Source organism: Rissa tridactyla, unplaced genomic scaffold, assembly GCF_028500815.1.
Source record: "Rissa tridactyla isolate bRisTri1 unplaced genomic scaffold, bRisTri1.patW.cur.20221130 scaffold_37, whole genome shotgun sequence".
NCBI lineage: Eukaryota > Metazoa > Chordata > Aves > Charadriiformes > Laridae > Rissa > Rissa tridactyla.
Window position 1 is genome coordinate 1617025 of NW_026529584.1, and position 20124 is coordinate 1637148.

A 20124-nucleotide genomic window follows, 5' to 3' on the forward strand; every position below is an offset into this window, starting at 1 on the left:
TGTCTCCCCGAGGGTGGCTGGAGGAAACAAGAGCCCAAAGACATGGCGGTGGGGAAGGGGCATGTCTCGGGTGGGTGTGTGGTGCAGGGCAGTGAGCTGAGCTCAGGTCCAGCACAGCTGCCCTTCTCTCTCCTGAGAGGGGGCTCCAAAGAGGCAGCGCACACAGCCCTCCTCACCCCACAGCCAGACCCTGGCTGGGCAGGGCAGGCCCACAGTGCCTGCAGAGGACCAGAGGCTCGAGCTCCAGCCTTTCCATCATTTATCAACAATCTTGGTCAACAGGGGAGGTACCAGATGACTGGAGGGTGGCTAATGTGACGCCCATCTACAAGAAGGGTCAGAAGGAGGATACGGGGAACTACAGGCCTGTCAGCCTGACCTCGGTACCGGGAAAGATCATGGAGAGGATCATCTTGAGTGAGCTCTCACAGCAAGCGCAGGGCAGCCAAGGGATCAGGGCCAGCCAGCAGGGGTTTAGGAAGGGGAGGTCCTGCTTAACCAACCTGATCTCTTTCTATGACCATGTCACTCGCCTTCTGGATGCGGGGAAGGCTGTGGACGTTGTCTATCTGGACTTTGGCAAGGCCTTTGACACCGTCCCCCACAGCATTCTCCTGGAGAAGCTGGTGAATCATGGCATAGACAAGTGTACTCTTCGCTGGGTGAAAACCTGGCTGGATGGCCGTGCCCAGAGAGTTGTGATTAATGGGGTGAAATCCTCTTGGCGGCCGGTCACCAGTGGTGTCCCTCAGGGCTCAGTTTTGGTGCCAGTTTAGTTTAATATCTTTATCAATGATGTGGATGAGGGGATTGAGTGCACCCTCAGTAAGTTTGCAGATGACACCAAACTGGGTGGGAGTGTTGATCTGCTGGAGGGTAGGAAGGCTCTCCAGAGGGACCTGGACAGGCTGGATCGATGGGCCAAGGCCAACTGTATGAGGTTTAATAAGGCCAAGTGCTGGGTCCTGCATTTTGGTCACAACAACCCAAAGCAATGCTACAGGCTTGGGGCAGAGTGGCTGGAAAGCTGCCCGGCAGAATAGGACCTGGGGGTGCTGGTGGACGGCCAGCTGAACATGAGCCAGCAGTGTGCCCAGGTGGCCAAGAAGGCCAACAGCATTCTGGCTTGTATCAGGAATAGCGTGGCCAGCAGGAGCAGGGAAGTGATGGTGCCTCTGTACTCGGCACTGGTGAGGCCTCACCTCGAGTGCTGTGTTCAGTTCTGGGCCCCTCTGTCCAAGAGGGACATTGAGGTGCTGGAGTGTGTCCAGAGGAGAGCGACCAGGCTGGTGAGGGGTCTGGAGACCAGGGCATATGAGGAGAGGCTGAGGGAGCTGGGCATGTTCAGCTTGGAGAAGAGGAGGCTGAGGGGAGACCTCATTGCCCTCTACAGCTCCCTAAAAGGAGGGTGTAGAGAGGTGGGTGTTGGCCTCTTCTCCCAGGGGAATAATGACAGGACCAGAGGAAACGGTCTGAAGTTGTGGCAGGGGAGGTTTAGGTTAGATATTAGGAAGAATGACTTTACTGAAAGAGTGGTCAGGCGCTGGAACAGCCTGCCCAGGGAGGTGGTTGAGTCACCATCCCTAGAGGCGTTTAAGAAACGTCTAGATTTGGTACTTCAGGGCATGCTCTAAATGGCAGAGATTTTAGGTTGTTGGGTTTTTTTTTTTGTCAGTCCATAACAATTCCTCTCTGCTGCTCCTTCCTTCTAACACTTTTCCCATGGGGTCCCTCTTACAGGCTACAGTCTTTCGAGATAAACCTGCTACAGCATGGTCTCTCCTCAAGCTGAAACTCTTTCAGGAAATATCCAACCTCTCCAGTGTTGGGTCCTCCACCAAGTGCAGGGATTACCTCCTCCGCTGTGCTCCTCTCCTTAGGCTACAGGGAAATACCTGCTCTACTGTGGTATTCTCCACAGGCTTCAGGAGACCATCTGCTCTGGCACCTGGAGCACCTCCTCTCCCTCCTTCTTCACTCACCCTGGTGTTTGCAGGGCTGTTTCTCACACTGTTTCTCCCTCACTCCTCTCCCACTCGAGCACTTGTGTCCTTTCTTAAATACACTCTCACAGAGGTTCCACCATCCTCGTTGATGGGCTCAGTTTTGGCCAGCGGTGGGTTTCTTTTGGAGCTGGCTGGAACCAGCTCTGTCTGGCATGGAAGCAGCCCCTGGTCTCTTCTCACAGAGGCCCATGCCTTCAGCCCCACCACTACCAAACCCTGGAGACGGACACCAATTCCACAAGCCCTGGCTCTGCACCACAAACACTCTGGTGTGAGTCCTCACCCACGGTACAAGCTGCACTCCGAGGATTTTCCCTCCTGGGCACTTTCCAGCCCAGCCCAGCTCCCTCCAAGCTCTGCCACCTCCCCTGCCCTCTCTCCATCCCAGCCCAGTCTGCGCTGGCCCAACAGCAGAGCCTGCCCCAGGGTGCTGCAGAGCTCTGGGCACTCACTCCACAGCCACAGCCCCTCTGAAGGGCACCGCAGCTGCTGGGGGGCAAAGGAGGGTCAGCCCCAGAGATGGGGGGCATTTGGACACAAGGAAAAGGCAGTCAGTGGGCCCCTATGTCCTCCTCCCCAGGATATTCTGAGGGGTCTGCAGCCCCTCTGTGCCATCCCCTCTCCCCAGCCCAGTACAAGAGCCCTGGCCCTGGGGACCCTCAGGCAGCTCCTGCCGCCCCAGTGACAGAGTGGCACTGGGACAGCCTGCCCCAGGCTGCTGCAGCCAGAAAGGTCTTCTCATTTCCCATTTATTCAGCCCTGCTGCTGATGGGTCTCAGGAAAAGAAGTGTTAGCTGGTTCATGTATTTTATTTAAACACACAGAGAGACTGACTCTTCATTTACATATATATTTTTTGTCACAGACGAGAGGTGAAAAGTTAAGGAGGAGGGGAGGAATAGTGAAGGCTTGTCACACCAGGTGCTGGGAATCCTTTGCAGAGGAAGGTACACAGTCTATGGCTGATGAAAAAATGTCCAATCAGTTTCCTCAGGGCATCCTTGAGCTCCTGGTTCCTCATGCTGTAGATGAGGGGGTTCACTGCTGGAGGCACCACCGAGTACAGAATTGACAGCACTAGGTCTAGAACGGGTGAGGTGATGGAGGTGGTCTTCAAGTAGGAAAAAAATGAAGTACTGATAAACAGTGAGAAAATGACCAGGTGAGGGAGGCACGTGGAAAAGGCTTTGTGTCGTCCCTGCTGTGAGGGCATCCTCAGCACAGCCCTGAAGATCTGCACATAGGACAGCACAACGAAAACAAAACACGTAAAGAATAAACAAGCACCAAACACAATAAGCCCAACTTCCCTGAGGTAGTCCGAGTCTCAGCAGGAGAGCTTGAGGATCTGGGGGATTTCACAGAAGAACTGGTCTAGGCCATTGCCTTGGCAGAGAGATATTGAAAATGTATTGGCAGTGTGCAGCAGAGCATGGAGAAAGCCACTGCCCCAGGCAGCTGCTGCCATGTGGACACAAGCTCTGCTGCCCAGGAGGGACCCATAGTGCAGGGGTTTGCAGATGGCAACATACCGGTCGTAGGCCATGACTGTCAGAAGATAAAACTCTGCTGCCATCAAGGTGAGAAATAGAAAGAGCTGTGCAACACATCCCGAGAAGGAGATGGCCCTGGTGTCCCAGAGGGAGTTGGCCATGGCTTTGGGCAGAGTGGTGGAGATGCAGCCCAGGTTGAGGAGGGAGAGGTTGAGGAGGAAGAAGTACATGGGGGTGTGGAGGCAGTGGTCACAGGCTACGGCAGTGATGATGAGGCCATTGCCCAGGAGAGCAGCCAGGTAGATGCCCAGGAAGAGGCAGAAGTGCAAGAGCTGCAGCTCCCGCGTGTCTGCGAATGCCAGGAGGAGGAAGCGGGTGACGGAGCTGCCATTGGACATCATCTCCCTCTGCACATGGGGGTCTGTCCAAGAAGGAAACAGCAGTGAAGAGTGAGGACAAACACCTCTGAGCAGAACCTGTTGCATTTGTCACAGTAACGTCCAAGCAGATGAGAACCAGGAGTGATCACAGGTTAAATCTCACTATGATATAAAAGAGCTTTTGACCACTGTCACTCCCAGGTCCCCTGGCTGCAGAACACAGCTGGGGGGTTGTTTTGTTTATTTTGATCCTGTTACCCCTGGCCCACTTGAGGAGTCATGTTTGAAGGTAGAAATCCCTGGCATTTCTGCTACCCTACGAGTGCTATTGTGAGACTCCTGGGAGGCAATAGGACAGACCCTTAGTGCAGAAGGAGCAGAGCTGGTCTCTCCATCCGTCCTGCTCTCAGCTGCTTTTTGCCAGCACCGCTTTGGTCTGGAGGATGATCCCACGGAGAGCAGAGGAGTCCAGTTCCAAAGTGCAGATCTCCAAACTCCCCTCCCCAGGGAAGAGCTGTCAGCTTTGGATGCCCAGAAGATGGGGTGCCCTTTGTGGAGAGTTAACGTTATCCCCACCCCATGGACTGCATTGCCTAGAGACCCAGAGGTTAGAAGAGGCCTTGGGCACCAGGGACACATCTGCATGGCAGGACCTGCAGGGTCAGTGGCTGAGCTGCTGATGAAGCCCCCACCCCAGAGAGACTGAAAACAAGAGCAGCAGCAGCAGCAGCAGCAGGGACGGGTGGAGAAGCAAGGAGAAATGCCCCGATGCTTCTGCCAAAGGGAAACAAGGCCAGGGAGGGACAGAGGGTGCTCAGGAGAGTCCCTTCTGCTGCAGCTATGGCCACAGATGAGGCAGCTGCTGCCCTGGATCCCACATCCTTGAGGGCAGAAGCTCACTGGGCAGGGTTAGAGTTGGCACTGGCAGGAGGCAGAGTTCCTCTGAAGCACCGGGACCCTGCTCTGAAGGACAGCCCTGGGCACCCCTGGCTGCACACCCGCCTTCATGCCCCTGCAACCATCCCCAGGAGAAGGCAGCCACCGTGTCCTGTCCCTCTGACGGTGCTGCAGGGAAGCCCTGCTCTGCAGCACACCCTTCTCCTCCTCTACACCAGAGAAAGATCCCACAGGCTGTGGGCTACGACAGCTTTATGAGAACCCTTCAGGATCGGCAGTGGCATTGCCCTGCAGCCTCACACTTACCGGGCAGAGGGCTGGGAAGCTTTCTCCCACAGTGAGCTCTCAGCTCTCCTCCCAATCACGACTGCCTTCACGCTCTCTCTGCATTGATGGTCCCATCCTCGGTGCCTGCAGGCAGCGCCCTCAGCCCTGCTGCCTGTTTCACATCAGCTTCCTTTGTCCCAAGAGCCTGGCCCAGCTCAGCACCAGAGGGGCAGCCCAAGGCATTTTAATGACCCCTCGGGTGGGTTTGGGGTGGAGCCCCTGAACCTCAGACACTGAGAGGAAGCTGAAGAAACTTCTCAAGAAGACAAACCCAGATGTAAACTCCAAGGTTTCTTGGAGTGTTAATGGGTCCCACTGAGGACCATTACCAACAAAGCCTCCCCAGGGGCTCGTTAGAGCACAAAACTGGAGGCAATAATGACAGGTAGGTAAAGGGAAATTAAAGGTGGCTCTGATGCTGAGCAAACCTGAAGGTGTTACTCCTTTGGTGTCCCATACCTGCACCTCTTTCTTTGAAGGCACCCAATTGTCTTTTTGATTTCACCCCAATATCTCACTACCCTTACTGATATCTCTCCATCCTCCCTGGCTGTTCCTGGAAAGACAAAGCCATGGGCTGGTCCAGCCTCCCCCTGGGTGTCCTCTTGTACCACAGTACTGCCCTTGGGGTGACAGTTTCTTCTGGTCATTTCTGGTCTCAACCTCCCAATCCAAACTTTGTGGCATCCTTCTTTTCTCCTGCTTTTTTTTCCACCATGAAGAAAAGCTCCAGCATCTCTGAAACCACCCTTCAAGCAGTTACAGGTTATGACTGTGATGCTCTGAGCCCCCACTTCACCAGGCTGAAGGAGACCAGGACCCTCAGCCTCCCCTCACGGGGCGTGTGCTTGAGGCCATGAATCCCATATTGGCAGAGCTTCTCTGGACACTCTCCATTCCTCCCCACTTGTCTAGAACAGGAAGCCCCAGTGAGGGGCACACGAGCCCCGAGGTGGCCACTCCAGGTTTCAGTGGAGTGAGATGACAGCTCCCCTGGTGTGGGTGACCCACGCTCCTCCTAATGCTGCGTCCTCCCTACAATATGCACCCACTCTTCCAGCAGCCTTACTTTTCCAGTCACGCAGACACTTCTGTGGGATGTGGCAATTCTGTCTGAGGTTATGGAAACCTCTGCTTTTCTCTTACTTCCCTTCCTGTCAATTTCTCCAACTGAATGTGGCGCTTTTGTTTAGGCTTCTCAATGTCTTAAGAATTCCTAAAAACCTTTTAGTTGGCTTAGCTTGAATTTTTTTCTCTACTCCCATTTCCTCTGATTTCCCCATCGGTTAGCAAAACTGGAGAGACTACTAATGTGCGTCTCTGCTAATTCTCATCAGGTCTTTCCTGCTGCTTTTTTAATGCCCTTTTATTTTTGTGTATTTTTCCAGATATCTGTAAAACTAAATCTTCACGTGGTGTTAGCTCTCACAGAGACTGTGAATTTGAATCTGAGGTCTTTACATTTTCCCTTTGCTGTATTGAGTGCCGCCGACTTTAATACATTTTCAGTTGACCTTCAGTTTTACTCTAGACTCCCAGGGTGAGATTCACTTCTAAATTTAGAAGTCTGCAATGGCAGCTAAAGAAGTTTTTCTACACAGTTGTGGAGATGTATAGAAACACCTGCTTTTGAGGTTTCAAAGATCATTTGGTACCAATAATGCACTACTTTTTGCAAAAAGGGATATATCTTAGCTATATCGGTTAACTTTTATGCCTGTTTAGAATCATAGAATGTGTTGGGTTGGAAGGGACCTCTAAAGGCCATCTAGTGCAACCCCCCTGCAGGGGCGTTGCCCCTCATCGCTACATGCTCTTGCAAACAGCCTCTCCCCCGCTTTCTTGTAGGCCCCCTTCGGGTACTGGAAGGCCGCTATCAGGTCTCCCTGGAGCCTTCTCTTCTCCACGCTGAATCATGGAATCACAGAATGATGGAATTTTGAGGGTTGTAAGGGAACTTAAAGATCATCTAGTTCCAACCCCCCTGCCACGTGAAGGGGCATCTCCCACTAGATCAGGTTGCTCAGAGCCCCATCCAGGGCTTCCACCACCTCTCTGGGTAACCCGTTCCAGTGTCTTACCACCCTCCTGGTAAAGAACTTCTTCCTGACGTCCAGTCTGAATAGTCCCGTCTCTAGTTTTAATCCATTCCCTCTAGTCCTACCATTACCCGACATCCTAAAAAGTCCCTCACCAGCTTTCTTGTAGGCCCCCTTAAGATACTGGTAGGCCACTAGAAGGTCTCCTCAGAGCCTTCTTTTCTCCAGAATGAACAACCCCAGCTCTCTCAGTCTGTCCTCATAGGAGAGGTGCTCCAGCCCTCTGATCATCCTTGTGGCCCTTCTCTGGACGCGTTCCAGCACGTCCATATCTCTCTTGTAGTAGGGGCTCCAGAACTGGATGCAGTACTCCAGGTGGGGTCTCAGGAGAGTGGAGTAGAGGGGGAGAATCACCTCCCTCGCCCTGCTGGCCGCACTTCTCCTGATGCAGCCCAGGAGACGATTGGCTTTCTGGGCTGCTAGTGCATGCTGATGGCTCATGTGCAGCTTCTCATCTACCAGCGCCCCCAAGTCCTTTTCTTCAGGGCTGCTCTCAAGTCAGTCACTGCCCAGCCTATATCGGTGCTTGGGATTGCCCTGACCCAGATGGAGGGCCTTGCACTTGGTCTTGTTGAACTTCATGAGGTTGGCATGGGCCCACCTCTCCAGCCTGTCAAGGTCCCTCTGGATGGCATCCCTTCCCTCCAGCCTGTCAGCCGCCCCACACAGCTTGGTGTCGTCGGCAAACTTGCTGAGGGTGCACTCTACGCCACTGTCCATGTCGCTGACGAAGATGTTAAACAAGACCGGTCCCAGTACTGATCCTTGAGGGACTCCACTTGTCACTGGCCTCCACTTGGACATGGACCCATTGACAGCCACTCCTTGCGTGCAGCCGTCAAGCCAGTTCTTTATCCACTGAATTGTCAGTCCATCAAGCCCATATTTTATCAGCTTGGAGACCAGGATGTCATGCGGGACAGTGTCAAAGGCTTTGCTCAGGTCCAGGTAAATGACGTCAGTTGCTCTCCCCTTGTCTATTGATGTTGCGACCTTCTCATAGGAGGCCACCAGGTTTGTCAGGCACAATTTTCCCTTGGTGAAGCCATGTTGATTGTACCAATCACCTCTTCATTATTCTTCTGCCTCAGCAGCGCCTCCAGGAGGATCTGCTCCATAATCTTACCAGGCACGGAGGTGAGACTGACTGGCCTAGAGTTCCCTGGTTCCTCCTTCTTTCCCTTTTTGAAAATGGGGATTATGTTTCCCCTTTTCCAGTCAGTGGGGACTTCACCAGACTGCCATGACTTTTGGAATATAATAGAGAGCGGTTTAGCAACCTCATGCACCAGTTCCTTCGGTACCCGTGGGTGTATCCCATCAGGTCCCATGGACTTGTTCACTCTCAGGTTCATCAGATGGTCATGAACCTGATCTTCACTTACGATGGGCAGTTCTGTCCAACCCCTGCCATTGTCTTCTGTGACTCCGGGAGTGTGGCTGGAGCCCTTGCCAGTGAAGACTGAGGAAAAGAAGTCGTTGAGAACCTCGGCCTTCTCCATATCACTTGTCACCAGCTCCCCCGTTTCCTTTCGGAGGGGGCCCACACCTTCCTTAGTCTTCTTCTTACCTATGTGTACCTATAGAAATTTTTGCTGTTGAACAACCCCAGGTCCCTCTGGAGGACATCCTGTCCCTCTGGCATGTCAACCACACCACTCAGCTTGGTGTCATCGGCAAACTTGCTGAGGGTGCACTTGATCCCACTGTCTATGTCATTGATGAAGATATTAAACAGCACTGGTCCCAAGACGGATCCCTGAGGGACACCACTTGTTACCCCTCTGCATCTGGACATCGAGCCATTGACCACTGGATGACCACCTCTGGATGCGAACCATCTGCCAGTTCCTTATCCACATAACAGTCCTCCCATCAAATCCGACTTTAACTGACTGCCATGACTTTTCCAACATCATGAAGAGTGTCTTGGCAACTACATCAGCCAATTCCCTCAGGACTCTGGGGTGCATCAGGCCCCATGGACTTGTGTATGTTCAGGTTCCTCAGGTGGTCACAAACTTTGTCTTCACTTACAGTGGGAGGGACTTTGTCCCCCAGGTCCCCATCTTGAAGTCCTTCAACTTGGGAGGTGTGAGGAGAGAGGCTGGCAGTGAAGACTAAGGCAAAAATTGTTGAGAACCTCAGCCTTCTCCTCGTCTGTTGTTACCAGTTTGCCATTCTCAGTCATCAGGGAGGGCACGCTTTCTTTAACCTTCCTTTTCTGCTTTGACCAGCAGGTCCCAACTCAGCCATGCTGGTCTCTTCCCTTTCTTGCTTGATTTCTGACACCTGGGGATCGAGAGCCCTTGTGCTCTATGGAAAGCGTCCTTGAAGATCTGCCAGCTCTCTTCTGCCCCCTTGTCCCTGAGGACCATTTCCCAGGGGGTCCTATTGACTAACTCTACGATGATCCGGAGGTTTGCTTTCCTAAAGTTCAAGGTCCTGACTACGCCCTTGTCTGACACGTATCCCTTAGCACTGTGAACTCCACCAGTGCGTGGTCACTGCACACCAGGCTGCCTCCAATCTTGACATCCCCAATGAGCTCACTCGCATTGGTGACTGTCAGGTCCAGTATGGCATCCCCTCGGGCAGGGCTGTCTATTTCCTGTCTTAGGAAATTATTGTCGAGGCACTCCAGGAACCTCCTGGATTGTCTACAGCTCACCGTGTGACTTTTCCAGCAGGTGTCAGGGTGGTTGAAATCCCCCAGCAGGAGGAGAGCCTTCGAGCGTGATGCCTCCTGTAGCTGCAGGAAGAAGGCTTCATCAGAAGGTTCCCCTTGATCAGGTGGCCTGTAGTAGACACCAACCACCAGGTCTCTAATGCCTACCCATAAGCTTTTGACTTCCTCTTGGCTGTTCTTTAGGGACATCTCTTCACACTCTATCCCTTGCTGAACAGAGAGGGCAACACCTCTGCCCCTCCTTCCTCAACAGCTTGTAGCCATTGATAGCCACACTCCAGCCATAGGATTCGTCCCACCAGGTTTCAGTAACGGCCACTAGGTCATAGCTTTCCAGCAGCATGGTAGTTTCCAGCTCCTCCTGTTTGTTACCCATGTTGCGTGCGTTTGTGTAGAGGCACTTCAGCTGGACTGTTGCCTGTGTTACCTTCTTAGAGGAGATCACCTTGAGGTGTTTCATGGGTGTTTCCCTGTTGACTCCAACTACCTCAGAAGCCCCTGGCTCGTCTCTGTAAGACTTTGACTATGATGCAGTGTTCCCAGCATGCCCCCGGGCAACAGGTCAGAGGCCCTCACTAGTGCCCTGTCCCCCTAACCCTGATGTGTTATCCCACAGCTGGTCACAGACAAGCCTGATATTATCATCCCCCTCCCCCTTCACATCTAGTTTAAAGCCCCATCGATCAGCCCCACAATCTCTTGAGCAAAGACCCTCTTCCCCCTTTGAGAAAGGTGTCTCCCAGGTGATGCCAGCAAGCCCGGTGCCGTGTAGGCCATCCCATTGTCAACAAAAATGAAATTGTGGCAGTGACACCAGCCATGGAGCCACGGATTAATAGACTGGATCCGTCTGTTTCTTCCATTGTCACTGCCTGCAACTGGAAGGAGTGAGGAAAAAATAACCTGTGTCCCAGATTCCCTCACCAACCTTCCCAAGGCCCTGAAGTCCCCCTTGATTGCTCTTGGTCTATGAGTCGCAGCTTCCTCTCCACCTACAAGGAGGATCAGTAATGGGTAATAGGCTGAGGACTGTATCAAGCGAGGAAGTTTCCTGGTGATGTCCTTCACCCAGGCTCCAGGAAGACAGCAGACTTCTCTATGAGGAGGGTCTACCCGGCATATTGGACCCTCTGTTCTCCTCAGGAAGGAGTCACCAATGACCATAACCCTTCTTTTCTTCCTTGGGGTTGTGGTTGTGATACGGGTGGTACACCATTCTGACTGTGGAGACATCTCTGGTGTGGATTGCCCATCATCCACATCCTCATTTGACTGGCCTTCCTCAACCAGAACCTCAGATCTGTTCTTCAGAGGTACCGGGGTGGGGGACAAGGTGGGCAAGGAGGGAGTTCACCTGCTGCCCTGACCATGAATTTCCCTCCATTCACTCTTTGCATTTAGGCTTCTGTCTTCTGCCTGACAGGGCAGGATACAGGGGTCCCTGAATCCCGGTGACTTTCTGATAGGTGCTCCTGCTTCTGTTTCAAGGAGGGCAGAACCTGGCTCCACCAGTCTGTGTCTTGTTCAGCTTCCCTAATGCTCCTTAACCTTTTGACTTCCTCTCACAGCTCTGCCACCAGGCTGAGCAGATGGTTCACCTGTTCACAAGGCACACAGCAGCTGTTACAGCTGCCCCGCGTTACCAGTGAAAGGCTCTGGCACCCCCTGCAGCCTGTGACCTGGATGGCTGTATGTTCCTGTGGGAGCTCTCTCTGGGTTCCCACATCCATCCTGGCTAAGGTTGAGAGCACGACCTTCTGCCGGGTGGAGACCAGAGCTAAACTCCATCCGAGAGGGTGATGACCGCCTTGTTGTGGTGCTCCCCGGTGACGCCCTGGGTGATGCCCATGCGCTGCGTGCTTACTCAGTGCGCAGTGACCAGGTCACTGTGCTCCCAAAAGGCTTCTTTTATGAGGGGGGAAGTGGTCCCAGCGAGTACGCCTCCTTTAGATCTGCTGCCCGTGGTGCTGGCTCTGCCCACACCTCCTCAGCAGACCACCCATGAGCGGCTGGTTTCCGGCACAGGCTGGCCGCTTTTCCCTGCTTCAAAAAGCCCCCAAAGGAGCCCCTCGCTGGCCCTTTTTGCCATGATTCCCTTCCCCAGTGTGGACTTACCTGCACAGAGATGGTCACCTCAGTGACTTACTGTGTGTGCAACTCGATTTAGGAAACTGTTGTAAGTCTTGTGGTTGCGAGTGTCTGATTCGATTCAGGAAACTGTCGTACGTGTCCGGTGAACCTTTCCTTTTTTGAATCTTTAAATATGTCACTGTGTTGGTTATAGCAAATTTTGATAAATCACTTTGAGAACTGGCAAATGAGGAAGTATTGTTAGAATCGTATGACTTAACCCCGTGTTACTAAATCTGAAATTGCTGCCACCTCAAAGTTGGGCAGGATCCCAAATCCACATTCACAATGAGACTGGACATGAGGAGAAAGAAATGTCTCATGAAGGACAGTGCTGTGACTCCTGAGATCACCCAGAGGGAGCCTGGATCAGCGCAATGCTGGGTGTTCCAAGGAACAGGCAGGGAGGAAGAAGAGCTGTCAGGAAAGGCGAGGAGATGCCCCAGTGGGAGCAAGGGGAGGAAAGAGGTTGGGTGTCCACAGCCTGCAGGTCTTTGTCCCCTTGGCTGTGGCTGTTGTCTTTGCTACCAAGGCCTGAAAGGAGACACCTTAATCTCATGGAACCGGGGCCTCACTGCTTCCTCGCACCCCCCAGGGAGGCCGGGAGCTGTGGTGCCGTTGTCCTTCACTCGGCATTGCCTACCCCACACCTCACTGCCCCAGGAGGAGCCCTGAGCCAGTGTGAGGGACAGGATCCCCCTTCTCAGGGCTGGCCGCTTGGCGGGATAAAATACATCACGGCTTTACTCAGCATCAGCTCCACCTGCACAGTGCCTTTGCCTCCCTGTAATCACAGCCTCCAGTTGCCTGCTCGAACAAATCCATGGGGAGGCTTGGTCTGTCATGGACCTCAGTGGGGACAATTAATGCTCCAAGACACTTTGGCGTTTGCTTCGGACTTGAATTCCTGCACAGGTTTTTCAAGCTCCTCTCAGTATCTGGCATTCCTAGGCTCAGCAGCAAATGCCCCATGGGGCTCGTTAAAGTGCAGAAAGCCCTAAGGAGCCACAGCTCTGCCATGATTTTCTTCAGGGCTTCTAGCCTGGTACAGCTCAGTGGAGAGGTCTCAGGAGTCTACTTAAAGTGGAAGGTTTCAAGAAGCACTTAATAAAAAGGTAATTTTTCATTTGGAAAGGGCTTTTCATTAGTCTTTTTATTTTTCCAGAGGAAATGCTTGCAGCTTTCTCCAACTGATACTGAACCAGAGGGTCTCCTAAGGAGGACCGGAGAGGTAGCAACTGCCATCTCCTCGAGGTCCCCCACTGTACAGACAACTTGCCCCCCCACCTCCTCCTCCCCACCGTTTCTCTTGGGGCTGCCTGGGACTTGCATTCTTTTCCTACATCAGACTTGTGCGCTGAGTCTGCAGCTGAATGTTCACAGCTCCTTTGCACCAATTCCTGCCCGATTCCCCCGGAGACTTGGCTGTAAATAGACAAGGGATTCTTATTCAATTTGAACAGCCAGAAGGAAAAAATGATACCAATTAATTAAAGAAACCCAATGCATTCCTCCACTATATGCCAAGTCCAATCCTCCAATAAGCTCCACCTTCCTCAAATGACTACCATAAAAGAAATACGTTGGAGAGATTGATAGGAAATTCTAAATATACGCACAGTTAGTGAGTTGGCTAAAGAGACAGTGTGGCAGATTAAGTAAACTGTGCCTTATTCTTGGCCAACTTTCCATCCCAGAGCCTTGTCACCAACTCATGTCTCTAGCGATGTCCCTGCCCATGTTACATTATGTGCTTGTTAAACAAAACTTTTCTTCTCCAGCAAACTCGGGCAAAACTCTTCCTTGGAGACAGTCTCTCCTCAAGGTCCCCCTGCAACCATACGGTGAATTGAGATGCAAGAATAAACTCATTACAGTTCCTTCACGTTAACAAGCTCCCAGGGGAAAGTCACGCAGTGTGGAGGGCCCTGGCAGGAATAAAGAGCCTTGGAGGTTCAGCAGGGTCTGCTGAGGGCTGTGGGTGACGAAGCTGCTTCAGGAAATGGAAGCGTGCCTCCCTGGGGGCTAATTGGAGCAGAGAACCAGAGGCAGTGATTTCAGGGTGACAAAGAAAGGAGGCAGAGACATCCTGTGTGCTGTAGCCCCCTGGATGTGCCCTGCCAAGCCAAGGGGCCCAGTGCTAATCCCCAGCTCATTGCAATGGGGATGCTTTTGGTCATCACCACATGAGCTTTCCCTCTGCTCACCACCAGGGCCCATACACGCTGAGTGCCTTCCACACTCTTGCCCCTCAGACTCGGCACGACGCAGCTCCCCCTAAGCCTTTGCCTGGACACTAACCCTAATCCCTCACCTGCAGCTCTCATCTGTAGCCCTTCCCTGAACACTAACGCCAAAGCTGAAACCCTCACCACATGCCTCACGCCTAAACCCAAACCCAGCTCCTTCGTCCTGTCACCAACTCAGAGATACTTATTGGAGAGGCCAAGACTGGTGGCAGCCTGGGCTGCAGCGTTCAGCCCCTGGTGGAATTCATGATCTGAAGGGATATATGCCAGCTGAAAACTATAGTCAAGACCCTAAACCTTGGGAAAGGAACGCTCAGCTGTTTTAGTCACTGGTAAATGGGACACGTGTGACCCTCTGGAAGTGCAACAAGGCCACGTGCAAGGTCCTGCACCTGGGTCGGGGCAATCCCCAGTATCAATACAGACGGACTGCTGAATGGATTGAGAGCAACCCTGTAGAGAAGGACTTGGGGATGCTGGTGTGTGAAACATTGGACAAGAGCCGGCAATGTGCACTTGCAGCCCAGAAAGCCAATCATAGCCTGGGCTGCATCTACAGAAGCGTGGCCAGCAGGTGGGGGGAGGGGATTCCCCCTCTCTACTCCAGTCTCATAGAACTTCATCTGGAACACTGTGTGGAGTTCTAGAGGCCCCAGCACAAGAAAGACATGGACCTTATAGAGCGGGTCAAGAGAAGGATCACCAACAACCATTGGAGGGCTGGAAGACCTCTCCTAGGAAGAAAAGCTGCGAGAGTTGAAGTTATTGAGCCTGGAAACAGAAAAGCTCCAAGGAGACCTTCTTGCGGCTTTTGGACATCCTAATGGCCTAATGGATGTCATGATGAAGGTGGAAAGTGCCACTGTCACCATCTCAGAAACACCAAGGGAATGGCCAACAAGGAAATGGTGAAAAAGAGTTGGTTCTTTGTATGGGAGGGGATGAGGATGATCCAAGAGAAGAACTTAAGAGTGGAAAAAGAGTGGAAAAGGGCATGAAAGGTGAATAGAATCATAGAATTGGCTTGGTTGGAAGGGACCTTTCAGATCACCTACTCCAACCATCAACCTAACTCTGACAAAAGCCATCACTAAACCATAGCTCTAAGCACTATGTCTGTCCGTCTTTTAAATACCTCCAGGGATGGTGCCTCAACCACTTCCCTGGGCAGCCTGTTCCAATGCTTAATAACCCCCTCAGTGTAAAAAGTTTTCCTAATATCCTGCCTAAACCTCCCCTCATGCAACTTGAGGCTGTTTCCTCTTGTCCAATTCCCTCTTACTTGGGAGAAGAGACGGATCCCTACCTCTCTACAACCTCCTTTCTGGGAGTCGTAGACAGTCAGAAGTCTCCCCTCAGCCTCTTTTTCTCCGGCTAAACAATTCCATGTCCCTCAGCTGCTCCACATAAAATGATTGTCCAGATCCCTCACCAGCTCCATTGCCCTTCTCTGGACCTGCTCCAGCACCTCAATGTCTTTTTGGTGGTGAGGGGCCCAAAGCTGGACACAGTACTCCAGGTGGGGCCTCACCAGTGCCGAGTACAGGGGGACGATCACTTCCCTACTCCTGCTCACCACACTGTTCCTGATACAGGCCAGGATGCTGTTGGCCTTCTTGGCCACCTGGGCACACTGCTGGCTCATATTCAGCCGGCAGTCGACCAACACCCCCAGGTCCTTTCCTGCAGGGCAGCTCTCCAGCCACTCCTCCCCAGGCTTGTAACACTGCATGGGGTTGGTGTGACCCAAGTGCAGGACCCGGCACTTGGCCTGCTTGAACCTCATACCATTGGCCTTGTCCCATTGATCCAGACTCTCCAGATCCCTCTACAATGCCTTTCTACTTTCAAGCAGGTTGACACTGCCACCCAACTTGGTGTCATCTGCAAACTTACTGAGGGTGCACTCAATCCCCTCATCCGGATCATTGATAAAAATCTTAAAGTGAACTGGCCCCAATACCGAGCCCTGGGGAACAAGCATCAGGGTGACCATCTGCACACAAACATTAACAGCTGACCAAATGGAGCTTGAGTCCAGGGGCAGCTGGAGAAACGCTGGGATTTGGCCAACAGAAATGTCTTGAAGTCTTTCAAGGAGAAGTGTCCAGTCCTGCATGCCGGGGAAGAATAACCCCAATGCAGCAGGACAGGCTGGGACCTGATGTGCTGAGCAGTGACCCTGCGGAGACGGGGCTGGGCACCCTGAGGGACGCCTCATGAGCCATTGATGCACGCTCACTATGAACAAGGCCGGCTGCCTACAGGGCTGCAGGAGGAGGAGCGTGTGCCCCCCAGGCAACTTGAGTCACCTTCCCCTTTGACTCAGCACTGCTGTGGCCCAACGCACACAGCTGTGTCCCAGTGTGCGGCTCCCCATTTTGGAGAAGTGGAGAGGACCTGGAGAGTGTCCAGAGGAGGTCTGCCACGATGGCCTTTAGGGCCCAGTGCACGTGTGCTTGGTGGAGAGGCTGAGGGACCTGGGCTTCTCTGGCCCAGTGGCAGGGAGGCTCTGGGCACTATTGGAATAGCCTGAACCTGGTTGAAAGGTTGTTTGTGAGATGATGGATCTTTTCTTTGGTGGGAAACAGCAGGAGAAAGAAAAAATGCAAGAAAGGGCAGCTTGGGAGGTTGAGACTGGACACCAGGAGAAAGAAATGCCACTGCAAGGGCAGCGCTGTGCTGCAACAGATCACCCAGAGGGAGTCGGGATCAGCCCAAGGCGTTGTGTTTCAGGAACAGCCAAGGACGATGGAGAGAGATGAGTAAAGGCAGTGAGATGCTGAGGGGAGAGCAAGACGGGGAAGCAGGGGGGATGTCTGCAGCCTGCAGGGGAAGAGGAGCAGATGTGGGACACCATAGCACAGCCTGTGGTGGAGACGATCAAGGGAGTTGGCAAGGCTGAAAGCCCCCAACAGTGCTTATGTCTTTCTCCTCTTGGCTGTGGCTGTCATCTGTGCCACCAAGGCTACCAGAAGACACCTTATCCTTACAGCACTAGGGCCTTAGCGCCTCCTCTTCCCCACCCGGGAGCCGTCATTCTGTCTTTCTGCCCTTGGCATTGCACGTCCTCCCATCACAATGCCCCAGGAAGAGCCCTGAGCTGTGCTTGTGGGGCAGGATCTCCCTTCCCAGGGGCTGGAGGCCAGGGCTTGGCCCTTTGCCTTCCTCTCACACATTCAGCATTAGCCAGCGTCAGAGACACCTCTCCATTGCCTTTGCCTACCTGCCCTCACTGCCTCCAGTTTTCCCTCGAACGAGCTCCCAGGAGCCTTTGGCAGTAATGGCCCTCAGTGGGACCCATTAATGCTCCAAGAAACTTTCAAAATTACATCTGACGTTGACTTCTGGAGAGGTTTCATCAGCCTCCCCTGTGTCTGAGCTTCAGGGACTCAACACCAAAACCACCCGAGAGGTCAATAAAATGCCTTGGGCTGGTCCTGCTCAGTACAGAAATGGGGGTTGGCCGGGCGGCAGGAATCCGTGTTCGCTGCTCGGGATGGGCATCTGGTGGTAAGCAATTGTACTGCATCACTCCTGGTTTCCTATATTCTTTTGCAATGATTGTTATTTTCTTTCCCGTTACTAGTCTATCAAACTGTCTCTATCTCAACCCATGAGATTTTTATTCCTTTTTCTCCCTCTTATCCCTATCCCTCTGCAGGGGGTCGGGGGGCAGTGAGTCAAGAGCTGCGTGGTCTTTCCCACCCAACAAGGCTGAGGAGTGAGCTGGCTCTGCTCATGTCACTGCAGTTTGAGGACAACCAGGAGTTTCCTTGAGGTTTTCCTGCAGGAATATGCTGAGCAGCTCCTCTGCGTTACAAGTGGATTACAGATGAGGTAACTAGTGAATGGCAGAAGCTGTAACCCCTTTCCCCAATCCCCGCTGCTGTGGAGCAGGGATGACTCCTTGGGAGCCCACAAGCAGAGCTCTGCTCCTCACGGCACACTTGGCCAGCAACAATGAGAGCTCCAACAAGGGCAATGCAGAAAGCTCCTGGAAAAAAGGACGCAGGCACAGTGTGTTTCCGCAGCTTGGGTTTGGAAGGGCAGGCAATGGGAAGAGATTTGCTCAGAGCTGTCCTGACTTGTGAGTGTGCTTTCCTCCTTTGGCAGTACCTCGGGAACAAAGGGATCCGATGTCCAACAGCAGCTCTATCACCCACTTCCTCCTCCTGGCATTCGCAGACACGCGGGAGCTGCAGCTCTTGCACTTCTGGCTCTTCCTGGGCATCTACCTGGCTGCCCTCCTGGGCAATGGCCTCATCATCACTGCCGTAGCCTGTGACCACTGCCTCCACACCCCCATGTACTTCTTCCTCCTCAACCTCGCCCTCCTCGACCTGGGCTGCATCTCCACCACCCTGCCCAAAGCCATCGCCAACTCCCTCTGGGACACCAGGGCCATCTCCTACTCAGGATGTTCTGCCCAGGTCTTTCTGTTTCTACTTTTGATAACATCAGAATATTGTCTTCTCACCATCATGGCCTACGACCGCTACGTTGCCATCTGCAAACCCCTGCACTATGGGTCCCTCCTGGGCAGCAGAGCTTGTGTCCACATGGCAGCAGCTGCCTGGGGCAGTGGCTTTCTCCATGCTCTGCTGCACACTGCCAATACATTTTCAATACCTCTCTGCAAAGGCAATGCTGTGGACCAATTCTTCTGTGAAATCCCCCAGATTCTCAAGCTCTCCTGCTCACAATCAGACTACCTCGGGGAAGTTGGGCTTATGGTGTTTGGTGCCTTTTTTTCTTTTGCATGTTTTGTTTTCATCGTGGTGTCCTATGTGCAGATCTTCAGGGCTGTGCTGAGGATGCCCTCTGGGCAGGGACGGCATAAAGCATTTTCGACATGCCTCCCTCACCTGTCCGTGGTCTCTCTCTTTATCAGTTTTGGCATGTTTGCCTATCTGAAGCCCCCCTCTGTCTCTTCTCCAGTTCTAGACCTAGTGGTGTCAGTTTTGTACTCGGTGGTTCCTCCAGCAGTGAACCCCCTCATCTACAGCATGAGGAACCAGGAGCTCAGGGATGCCCTTAGGAAACTATTGCAATATACTGTATTTCAGCAACGATGAGGTAACTGTCTTTCTCCTATGACTCCCAGCATATTCACTGAAAACAGCAGGACGATCTTTTGTTCATAACCTACCTTCCTTCCTTCCTTCCTTCCTTCCTTCCTTCCTTCCTTCCTTCCTTCCTTTCTCTCATTATTCCTTCCTTCCTTGCTGCCTTCATTCCTTGCTGCCTGCCTGCCTTCCTTCCTTCCTTCCATTTCTTCCTTCTTTCATTCCTTCGTTCCTTTGTTCCTTCATTCCTTTGTTCATTCGTTCCTTTGTTCATTCGTTCCTTTGTTCATTCGTTCCTTTGTTCATTCGTTCGTTGGTTCCTTCCTTCATTTCTTGCTTCCTTCCTTGTTTTGTTCCTTATTCCTGCCTTGCTTTCCTTCCTTGCTCTCATTCCTTGCTTTCCTTCCTCTCTTTCTCTGTTTCTCTTTTTTCTCTCGTGCTCTTTTTTTAGTCTTCCAATAATATTTTTCCTAATCTCACTTCTTAAGCATTCAGGTGTTGTTTCTTGCCCAATGACCTGATGTACATGAGAAGCCAGACTCCCTCCATACTTGAAACAAAATAAAGGCAGCAGCAGAAAATCAAGCCGTGAATGAATGCTTTATTTTGCTTTGCTTACACACGCAGCTTTGGCTTTACCTGGGCTGAGCTGGGAAGTGCTCGGGAGAGGAAAACACCAGTGCAGAGCTCAGCTGTGTGAGTGTGAAGGCTGGGTGCACACAGCAGTGTTCTCACACAGCCAGGCCTTCTGGAGAGACAGGAAGGACCAGCAGAGCAGGACCTGC

The 20124-nt window shown here is 52.6% G+C and overlaps 1 protein-coding gene across 1 annotated transcript; it reads left to right on the top strand.

Annotated features, from left to right (window-relative positions):
• The first annotated feature begins 18394 nt into the window (after positions 1 to 18394).
• On the top strand, positions 18395 to 19348 carry LOC128903485 (olfactory receptor 14J1-like). Its single transcript, XM_054187498.1, has one exon. The coding sequence runs from the start codon at positions 18410 to 18412 to the stop codon at positions 19346 to 19348; it is 939 nt and encodes a 312-aa protein (XP_054043473.1). The 5' UTR covers positions 18395 to 18409.
• The last annotated feature ends 776 nt before the right edge of the window (positions 19349 to 20124 follow it).